Source organism: Saimiri boliviensis, chromosome 5, assembly GCF_048565385.1.
Source record: "Saimiri boliviensis isolate mSaiBol1 chromosome 5, mSaiBol1.pri, whole genome shotgun sequence".
In the NCBI taxonomy this organism is placed as follows: domain Eukaryota; kingdom Metazoa; phylum Chordata; class Mammalia; order Primates; family Cebidae; genus Saimiri; species Saimiri boliviensis.
The window spans coordinates 65,822,554-65,834,598 of record NC_133453.1 but is presented as its reverse complement, the minus strand read 5'-3'; the positions used below and the strand labels follow the sequence as shown (position 1 = coordinate 65,834,598).

The 12,045-nt window shown below is 36.0% G+C and overlaps 1 protein-coding gene across 2 annotated transcripts in view; it reads right to left on the bottom strand.

Annotated features, from left to right (window-relative positions):
- The window catches only part of SP3 (Sp3 transcription factor), a 106,190-nt gene that overhangs the window by 46,189 nt on the left and 47,956 nt on the right, over positions 1-12,045 (bottom strand). For both annotated transcript variants that reach the window (XM_039469955.2, XM_039469953.2), the window contains exon 4: positions 4,345-5,704. In XM_039469955.2, coding sequence (XP_039325889.1) covers positions 4,345-5,704 — 1,360 coding nt within the window. The remainder of the gene's footprint in view (positions 1-4,344; positions 5,705-12,045) is intronic.

The following is a 12,045-nucleotide window of genomic DNA, read 5'->3' as shown; positions in this document are numbered from 1 at the left end:
AGTAGAGACAGGGCTTCTCCATGTTAGTTAGGCTGGTCTCAAACTCCTGATCTCAGGTGATCCGCCCACCTTGGCCTCCCAAAGTGCTGGGATTACAGGCATGAGACACCACGCCCAGCAACTTCCTAGTTTTTAATTACTAAATATGCCATGTCTTATACAGCATTTTTATCCTCACTTGCTTTACTTAACTTTTACTTTCTCAAATAATTTCCCCATTCCTTTAAAATTGGGACAAAATTCAAATTTAATGGCTTTCAATAAAGTAAAATTCCATTTTGTATTCAATTCATAGTGTTTCTATTCTGGTAACATCTGAAAAGAACTTACTTTACTGAAGAACTTAGTGCTTTATACCAACTAAATTTCATGACCAATGAAAATCACAAAGTTTCTAGAGATTTTTTTTCTAACATCTATAGAACTTTATAACATTAATTTTGTACGCACATTAAATACTGGTTTAAAAAAACTATGTTTCTTGTCTTCAGTAGTCTGCCACCTTACTGTCAAACCTTTTAGTCTCAGAACTCCTTTCCAAACTCATATATTACTGATGTTCACAAAAAACTTTTGTCCATGTGGTATATGTGTATATATTGACATATACTGTATCACAACAGAAATTTAAATTTTTAAATTCATCAAAAAATAAATCCACTACACATTAACATAAATTAACATTTTATGAAAAACATTTTTCAAAACAACAAAAAAAGTTTAATGAGAAAACCGTGTTTTACACTTTCACAAATTTCCGTAACGTGTACTTTCACAAATTTCCATAACGTGTAGAGTAAATAAAAGACATTAAAGCCTCAGATCTGCTTCTGTATTCAATCTCTTAAGAGCAATACATGGCTCGGGCTTAAGCAAATGAAGAGTATCTAATTTCACAGATATGTACCTGAAAAGGGCAAGAATAACCTAATATCCTTTCAGCCTATTGCGGGTTTTCTCTGATACTACACCAAACTTAACAAGTGTCAGTTTCTTCAAGTTCAGTCCAAATGTGGAATCTGACACTCTATCTGTAAACTTTCTATATTGTTATTGGTCTATTTTGCACTTTGAATGGATCTTTTACCCATGCATAATTTTATAATATGAGTTGGTCATTTGAAAACTGCTGATTCACCAAGCTATCATACAGCTCTTCCAAGAGTTAGCACATTTCATTAAAATACAGTATCAAAAAAGCTTTGTTAGTATCACTAGCCATCTCAACAGAAAAATACTAAGAATTTATCAAGTTCATAACAGATTTGAGTTTTCCAAAATTCTAATTTTCACTGGAAAGCACAAATTTTCTTTCTTCACATGACAGGCTTACTTCATTTTTTTTTTTTTAATAAAGTATCTGTCACTTAACTACATTAATCTCAAAACCACAGTCAATCAGTCATTCTTTCAAGTAACAACAGCATTTCATGAAAATAGCATCTAGTTCTGCTTACCACTCACAGAACTGCATTAACTGAAAAAAAAAAAAGTGTTTTTTAAAGACATTTCTTATTTTGATATACAACAAAAATCCTTTATTAAAGCATACTTCCCGTTTCATCACAAAGAATACTATAAAGATATGCAGCAGGAACTACAAACCAAAACCATAACAAGATACCACTTCATACCCACTAGGATGGCTGTAATCAGAAACATGGGCAATAATAAGGTTGGTGGAACTAGAGAGAAACTGGAACCCTCAACACATGTAAAACAGTATAGTCTCTTTGGAAAAATACAACTGTTAAAACACAATTGCCATATAACCCAACAATCCAGTCCTAGGTACATATCCAAAAGAAAACATTTCCACACAAAATACTACCTATACGTATGTTCATAGCAGCATTATTCATCATAGCAAAAAAAGTGGAAACAACCTAAATGTCTATATCAACAGATAAATAAAATGTGGTATATCCATACAATGGAATAGTATTCGGCCATAAAAAGAAATGAAGTACTGACACATGCTACGACACAGTGAACCTTGAAAACATCATGCTAAATGAAAGATGCCGAACACTAAAGGACACATATTGTACAGTTACACTGATATGAAGTAACAGGCAAATCCAAAGAAACAGAAAGTAGAGTAGTGGTTGTCACGGGCTGAGGGGATGAGAATGAAGAGTGACTGCTAAAGAGTTTGAGTTTCCTTTTGGGGTGATAAAAATGCTCTAAAATTAGATCATAATGGTTGTACAACTCTATGACCATAGTTATAACCAGTGAATTGTATAAAGAGTATTATGGTATGCGAATTATATCCCAATAAAGCCATTATTTTTAAAAAAGACAGGCAGCCTCAAGGGTCAAGATTTAGTAAAAACTACTCTTACTGGTTCATCAAGGTCATTATTCAGTGAAACTGGGATTTTTCTTTAACTGCAAGTGCATGGTCATGAAGAATATGGCAACTGCTATTACAGTTTGCTGTCACTGCCCTGATTTATGCTAAGACACAAGCAGTCACTGCAAGTGTCAGCATCTCTCTATTAAAAATACAAAAATTGGCGGGGTACAGTGGCTCACAACTGTAATCCCAGCACTTTGGGAGGCTGAGATGGGCGGATCACAGGTCAGGAGTTTGAGACCAGCCTGGCCAACATACGGAAACTCCGTCTCTACTTTAAAAAAAAAAAAAAGCAAAAATTAGCCAGACATAGTGGTGAACGTCTATAATCCCAGCTACTTGGGAGGCTGAGGCAGGAGAATCACTTGAACTCAGGAGGTGGTGGCTGCAGTGAGCCGAGATTGCACACTGCACTCCAACCTGGGTGACAGAGCAAGACTCCGTCTCAAAAAAAAAGTAGTCAAGCACAGCAGTATGCACCTGTAATCCAGCTACTCGGGGGACTGAGGCATGAGAATTGCTTGAACCCAGGAGGCAGAGGTTGCAGTGAGCCCTTCAGTCTGGGGGACAGAGTGAGACTCTATCTCAAAAAAAAAAAAAAAAAAAAAAATACCACTGCTCTAAACCAGCTTCAGAAATCCTAATCCCAACCCCTAAAAAAATCATCACAGCGGCCGGGCACAGTGGCTCACACCTGTAATCCCAGCACTTTGGGAGGCCGAGGTGGGCACATCACGAGGTCAGGAGTTCAAGATCAGACTGGCCAACATGGTGAAACACCATCTCTACTAAGAAATACAAAAATCCACTGGGCATGGTGGCTCATTCCTATAATCCCAGCTACTTGGGAGGCTGAGGTAGGAGAACTGCTTGAACCGGAACCCAGGATGTGGAGGTTGCAGTGAGCTGAGATCGTGCCACTGCACTCCAGCCTGGGCTACAGAGTGAGACTACATCTCAAAACAACAACAACAAAAAATCATCACAGCATCACAGCTTCAGAAGGCTCAAATGCAATTAAAGGATTTACAAATACAGATCTGAGGTTCTAAGACCATTCCAATTTTCTAAGCATGTATCACAAATTTCTCAAAAGAAAAAAGGTAATCTCTAAATGGTGATGGGAGTTACTTCAACCAGTTCAGTTAAAATCTCCCAATTTAAGAATTTAGAATCACTGACACGATGAAAGACTAATAGTACAATCTCCACAGAAATTCAAATACAAAACAGAATTAAAAGTAATTATGTTCAGTAGTTAGTGCACAACAAAACATTCAAATGTTATGTAAACAGACCACATTGATAGGGTAAAAAAGACATTATCTCTTTTTAAACTTTATTATTTAATTCTTATACAAGTGTAAGAGTAGACTTCTGAAACATCTACTCATACTATCAATAACTATTTTTAGCACAGAATCAAAGAATTTTTGGTCTGGTCACCTAGACAGTTACCTAGTCCAACACCTCCATTTTACTCAACGAGGAAACTGAGTTTACAAGAGAAAAATAACCAAAATCACACACCTAACAAGTGGCTAAGGCATATAAGTAGTCTTTACTCCCTGTACCATGTTTTCACTATACCAACCTGACTCCTCAATCAAATAGAATACACAAAATTTTTAATTCACATGACATTAAGGCCAATCAAGACACTCTACCTGCCAAATAAAAATTTTATAATGACTGATATCATCAATCAGATGTCAAAACAAAAATTGTTCAAAAAAAAAACAAAACTACAAATGTAATTGGCATGATAGAAAAATGAATCCCTAACTTCACAAACTACAAACTTTCAAAGAACAATTTGGAAGATACTTTGATGTCTACTTTCATACAAACATATTTTCACACAAACATTGATCATTACCTCTAATGTGAGCCTGATGCTGACAAACACCTTAAGCAAAAAAAATTTCCCTCTATGTATTATCACTGAACTCATTTATGGTACGACATAACTTAAGACTCACCTGCAGGACTGTCAGCATTCTCTCCTGGATGTAGCTGTATACCAGTAGAATCTATAGAGTTTACTGTAACTGTCTGTAGATTTGGCAACTGACCAGTGCTTAGACTAACTGGAGTTGAAGTGAAGGCTCCACCTGCCGCAACTTGACCAAGTGTGAGTGTCTGAACAGGCGTCAAAGTTATTTGTTGGGCAGCAGTATTCTGTATTTGCAAATTCTGCAAGTTCTGGACCCCTTGTACTTGAAACGTTTGCCAAGTTATCTGTCCAGAAGGGGTCACTGTCTGTGCCTGAATTAAAAAGGTTCCAGGATTCAGCTGCAATTGAAGATTTTGCAAAGCCTGTTGTGATATATTTTGACCACTGGCTTGCACACCATGGATTGTCTGTGGTGTAATACCTTGCACAATTTGGGCTTGACTGGTTGGCTGCTGAGACTCTTGAAGTTGTAGATGTTGTACAACAGGCTGTGCTGTAGAAACCTGAATATTCTGTGCCTGTGTCTCTTCAGAAACAGGCGACTGGATATAATTTCCCTGAAGATCTGAAGAATGAACTTGGCCACTAGATGCAGTCAAGCTATTTGTGTTTTGTTGTAATATACCTGTACTATCTATCGTAACAGGCAACTGTGAAGAGGAGGATGTTGGCACAAATAAATCTGTATCGGTATTAGTTTCATTAATATCAGGAGAAACCCGCTCACCAGTCCTTTCTGAATTGTCTGAACTATCCATAGCTTGTCCTGTGTTTATCAAATGTCCATCGGCATTAATGCCTGCAGTCATTGTCTGAGAACTGCCCGAGAGTCCCAAAGAATCTAGATCGACACTATTGATTGGTACAAACGTAATGTTTCCTGGCAGACCAAGAGGCACATTAGCAACTACTTGGGTTTGACCAGGAAAAGATGAACCACCAATTGCAACTCCCTGAACCTGGACTTGACCAGTCTGTGGTATGAGATTCTGGATGTTAGCAGGAGGTGTTCCAGAGGCAAGTAAGGTTTGATTAGAGCCAGGAATGATCTGAATTTGACTGCTTTCTTGATTTATACCCCCATTATCTGAAGAGCCTGTGAAACCTATTTGAACCTGCTGACCATCTGTTGACTGAATCTGTGGTATTACTTGATATTGAACATTGGACACTGTACCATTTGATGAATCTGATCCTGGTGCAACTGAAAATATTTGTTGATTCTGCAAATTCTGAAGGGGAAGAACATACTGCCCACTTGAAGTAGTAGCACTTGGAATCTGTACTAGATTACCAGCTTCATCCTTTATAGTTGTAGGTGTGGCTGACAAAACCTCCCATCGGTTTGGTGCTCCTCCTAACTGTGCAGAAGCCAAATCACCTGTCTGGATGAAGAAAACAAAAATGTGATATATTTGTGGTATATTTAAACCAACTCTCAAAACATTCTAAAAACTGGTATAAATCCTACTACCTGAAAATTCAACTTATCTTAAAATACAGTAGAGTTCAAATACAGTAAGTACAGTACTATATGAACTACAATAATTATCACTTCCAGCTTTGTTACTGCAAAGACAAGTCATCCTATTTGAGTGGAATAAAAAAAAAATTCTCAGCATGTTCATCACAACCACAACCCAATCTACTAATCCTGCATCTATGATCTCTAACACTGTACAGTTAAAAAAAAAAAAAAAACAGCAAAGATGGCTATGACTGAATCAGGTGTGTTATATTTGTGTATAAAAAGGAAACATTAGTATAGTGTATTGTCATCGAGTTAGAAAAGATTTATTTATTATTGCTATAAACTTAAAATCAAACAATTAAATCTACTCCTTTGTGGCATGTATTAACATACTCTAAAGTAAACTCATGGCTAGGACTATTCCATTAGCAAGCTATCAAACTCTTCACTTTTTCTGTCAACTATTAAAAAATAAAGACCTTAAAAAAACTTAATGAGAAAAGGTCACTGCCCTGGAACCACATGACCACGCAGCCCCATTTGAAAGGTTTCTCTATAATCAGAAGCTGCAGCATACACACTGTGGCTCTACCTACTATTCTAAGTTTGCAGTAGACTACCTGGCATATATTTTTTGTATTCTGGTGTAAGCCTGGCATTACCCTGCAAACTCAGAATAGTAGGTAAAGCAACAGTCTGTATGCTTCTGGACCTGCTAGATGCTCAGTTTTCAACCCCACAGTTTATGGATTAGACAAGACTGGAAAAAATCCAATTTAGAAAAGCAGAAAGCAATAAAACCCTACATGTCAATGCCAAGAGTAGATTTCTTTTTTTTTTTTTTAGGAAAATAATAGCAATAATGTTTAACATTTAAGCTTTCATATGCCAAGAACTATGAGAGAGGTTTACAAGATTATGTAATTTAATCCTTAAAACAATCCTATGAGACAGATATTATCCCTATTTCACAGCTGAGAAAACTGAGGGACAAAATCACATAGCTATCAAACAGACAAAACAGGATTTAAAACTAGGCTAAGCTTGACTCCAAAACCCAGGCCCTTAAACACCGCATCATGTCTGTATCATACCTACCCCCAAGACCAATGGCAAAGACACAGGAAATAAGACCTATATAATTTGCTATCAAAATAAAGCCATCCTTCTCCTACTTCCTTCTAGATCGATCTGTTGAGTTCAGTAACTCCCCAAATCATTAGACAACGGAAACATAAGCATATCTAGCCCAGCATTGTCAACCTAAGATCCATAATTGGGCTTCAATTCAAGGAAGCCCTTTAAAACAGCATGCCAACTTTTTGACAAAGTATTAACACCATTTGAAAGGGTGAAAGACAATCCAGGGTTTCATCGAACTCTCAATGGGAGTCCATGACTGTAACTATCAGTAAAGATATATACAGTTCTCCCAACATAAACCATTCCATAAAACTTAATGCAAATACGATAAACAAAAAAATCTTCGGTTAAAGAAACTCACTACCTAATTTTCATGAAGACATAGTTGAGAAGTATATACAATATTTCAGTGAACGAACCAGTTAAATGACTCAATTAAAACATCTGAACGTAATCTACCAAGATGAAATACACATGTGAGTAAACCATGGCATACAATTCCTATCTTCAAATGGTTCACTGTAAATCCAAGCAAATAGACACACATCCATGACAATACAAAGTAGCATATACTAATCATATGATCAAAAACACTCTGCGGAAGATACAAGACTGAAAAAAAAAAGATTTCATTAGAGATATTTTAAACTAGTATTAGTAAGATTTTACTACAGTCAATTTAAAAAGAGGCATTAATAAAGACATAGAAACAAAATCACAGACAGAAAGAAACCCTAAATAATAATACGCAGTTTGGAGTTGAAGAGGTGGTCCCAAAAAGGCTCATATTCATAGAGAAAAGTAAAGGGGAACAGGACTAGACATTTTTATCAAGGCTTGTAAATGGCTTCACAGATCCCACTAAATTGTTTGGACTTTATTCTGCAGATAGTGAATGAAAGCTATAAAAGGTTTATAAGCAAGTGAGTGATGCAATCACATCTGTGTTTTATAAAGATAAACTAAGGCTCAGCGAAGGAGACTGAAAGGCAGAAGAGACTAATGGCTGAGAAACTGAGAGACCCAATACAAATCTCTAGGCCTGAACTAAAACAGTAATCTGTCTTACCTACACTTAAATTACACTTACTAAACTATTTTAAAATGAAGCATCAGACATTGAAGTCACATGTCATTCTGCAACTTCAATCTGGTATAGAAATTACAAGGTTAAATTACCTTTCCTAACATTACAGTGACAAATCATGCTTCATTTCAGTCTCTTAGCATTTTAAGTAAACTACAAATATTTAAATCTATACACTAAAATCTACACTAAAGTGTCTAAAATCCAATCGTTATCTTAAGGTTACCGCTCACCTGGAGAATCCACTGAAATTTTTTTCTGACTAGCATTAAATTTACAAGTATTGAACTTTTATCAAAGAATACAGCAATTCAGTATATGTGCTGCCGAAGCGAGCACGAATACAGCAATTCAGACACAAATTAATTTTATAGTACTGGCATTTTGTCCCGTTTCCTTTCTTTAAAAACAAAAAGTCAAATTTACAGCATCTAAAGTTTTGGGGTTTTTTTACAAAATAGTAATAAAGGCAGATATTCAACCATCACTGAACAGCTTTCTAGTCAAGAAATTCCTTGAAAATAAAATACAACTACTCAAATGACAAATCTGAGTAAATACTGCCCAAGTCACCCCCTCTCCAGAAACTAGATAAAAATAAACTGTGGTTTCATTTATCCCAGCAATTTAGGCCATTAATTGAATGAAAATCTCTAAACCTACAGCAAAGTGATGTGTTCTGAACTTTTCTGAATAAGCAGGAAATGAAAAGCATATAAAATACCTGTGAAGCACAAAGATGAAAACAAAAAGCAACAGATAATTTAAGAATCAAACAAGAAAATGGACTTTTTTAAGGTAATGAATTTGCAGTTTAAAAAAAAAATTTGCTAAACACCCTATTTTCTAAATGAAGTGGAGAAAAAAAATCAGAAAAGTACTAGATGATTTATGCTAAAACTACGGCTGACAGAGAAGAACATATACTAGAAAGAAAAGAACTCAGAACTGAGTTCTAGTTCTGACTACACCGTGGAATTGTGTGAGATCAACTCAATTTCCCCATGTCAACAACCAGAAAAACATTACCCTGAAGGGTCATAAGAACCACAGAAAAACATTAAGTCTTATAAACTATTGAGCACTGTGCAATCCCAAAATCATTGTGATTACTAAAATTATGAGAATAGGCTTGAAAAACATCCATTCAATGCCTAGCACAATTCCCGACAAACAGTAAGATCAATATATATTTACTGAATGAAGTTATTTTACTTTAAAATCATTGCAAACACAATGACAAACTGGATCAAAACAAATTTTGAGATATTAAGAGCCTTCTATGAAAAAATCTAAACCAATTTTAAACCTATTTATTTCCACAATTCCACAATGCATCAGCCCCAAATATTTCAAAACTATAAAGCCTTGTAAAGCACAATCATTTGTAAAAGAAATTTCATCAGGAATACACCACTGAAAGAGATAAAGTATACTAAATACCAAATGGGAAAGGAATAAATTAGAAAATCATGTGAGACCAAAAAAAACAAAAAAGTTTGAAAAATATTCTGTCAAACTACTGGAAACACTATAGAAACAAAGGAAGAAAAAGAGATTTAAAAACACAACCACGGCCAGGCGCGATGGCTCACGCCTGCAATCCCAGCACTTTGGGAGGCAGAAGCGGACTGATCACAAAGTCAGGAGTTCGAGACCAGCCTGGCCACATGGTGAAACCCCGTCTCTACTAAAATACAAAAAAAGTAGCCGGGCATGGTACCTGTAAGCTCAGCTACTCAGGGGCTGAGGCAGCAGAATGCCTCGGGCCTGGGAGGTAGAGGTCACAGTGAGCCAAGACTGTGCCACTGCACTCCAGCCTGGGTGACAGGGCAAGACTCAGTCTCAAAAAAATAAACATAAAAGTAAATTAAAACAGGCAACCTAGACAATAGTATTTGGTTTAGAAGCAAGATAATCCTCTACATAACTTATGTCTACGTTAAGTTATACAACTAAATTAAAAATCCACCAGTGTTTCTCTCAGTACCTAATATTCTTACTGGACAATTAACAAACAAAACCCAGGTGGGTGGATCCTTTGAGTCTAGGAGTTCAAGACAAGCCTGGGCAACATGGGGAAACCCTATCTCCACAAAAATTAGCTACGTGTGGTGGCACGTGCCTACAGTCTCAGCTACTAGGGAGGCTGAGGTGGGAGGATCAATTGAGCCCCAGTGGTGGAGGTTGCAGTGAGCCATAACTGTGCCACTGCACTCCAACCTGGGAGACAAAAGGAGACTTTCACAAAAAACAAACAAAACATCTAACATGCATGTTGGCATTAGCACTGTATAAAGTTGTAACTAAGGCACTCTAAGACTCTCTACATACAAAAATACCTCTGGAAAGGGAAAATGAAAAAATTAACACCACCTATTCCATAGCATTTGGAAATGATCATTAACTTAGTTCCCACAAAAGCCTTTATGAAAGCCAGAAACAGGAAAGGAAGGAGCATAACTGGAAACAAGAGCAAGTGTGAAGCTGAGGTGGAAACAAACTAAGAACTTAGGCAAATATTCAAGTTTCTTTAAATCTTCAAACAGCACGAAAAGAACTCAAACAGACTTAAAATAGAAATAATTACCCTACCCAAAGAATTAGTTACAATGACAGCATAGGTCTTGTTTTAAATAATGGCAAAATAACTTTTTTTGAAGTCATTAGATTTTTAGCTCACCAACATTTATGTGACAAATAACCAACACTAAATTTACAACCTAAACCAAAGATTAGGCAATCATTTTCATAATGTTCACTTAAGTTTATCCCCCTAACGTACAAATGAAATAAGTAAATTAATAATCCACAAGTTCACATAAATGCAAACTGGTCAAAGTTAATACTTGCACAAAGGTCTACTTTTTTCTATTTCCTGGTTTACTACTAAAATTAGCCACACAACTTAAGTACAAAGGAGGCTTGCTATAAAACCATCTTTCAGAGTCCATGTTGTAGGACATTACATGTGAAACTGCTTTGTGACTAGACTTCTTCAGCAATGTACTGCGGGTATCCAAACACCCTTGGCTAGGATCCTCTTTTATGACAAATTCAAAATCCAAATATTAAAAACGATCTTCAGCACAGCTGATTGGCTTTTCAGGGCCCCTTTAATCTCAAAATACCAAGCTAAACTGGCATAAAGTTGAACTGTATGTGTATATTTCTACTTATTTAAACAAAACAATATATACGCAATGTGTTGTCTACCCTGGACTGGATCCCAGAAGAGAAAATGGACATCAGTGGAAAACCTGGTGAAATGCAAATGAAGTCTAGTTGGTAATATCATACCAATGTTCATTTCTTAGTTTTGATGAATGTATCATGGTTAACATTAGGGGAAGCTGGATGATGGGTATGAGATAACTCACAGTTCTGTATTTCCAACTTTTCTGTAAATTTTAAATTATTCCAAAGTACAATTACTTAAAAATAAAGTTTAGATTTGCACTGGAAAAAAAATTTTTCTATTTGCTAAGACAAATATACTCAAGCCAGTCTTACCAATTTTAAACAAAGTGAAAAATCTTGTGTGCAAGTACCAAACATTGAAAAAAAAAAAAAGGCTTTTTTTTACAGGCAAAACTATTTTCATTTTACTATGATTGGCAAACTATGATGAATTTGATTGGTAAATCTCAGATTTATCAGATTGATTCTAGTTCATGTTCATCTGGCAGCAAATGTGTTATCAGGAATACTTTAGTAATTCAGAGAAGAAGCTAAAAAGGCACAGAAACAACTTCCCCACAGGTATATGGCCACAGATGGCTAACGCTGGAGACAGTACTCTATCCCTGGGCCTCAGACTCACATATATATGTACATACACTTATTTTTCACCCATACTTCCTTACTTCTCTCCTCCCCCATCTGTAAACTGATATCTAAACTTTACAAATAACAGTTACAAGAAAAGTTCTGTTCCATTAGAAATGGAAAAAAGATTAGTAGAAGCAATCTACTTTCTAATTTTACTTATGCAGTAGTTTTTTAAGATAAACCGTTGGTTTTGG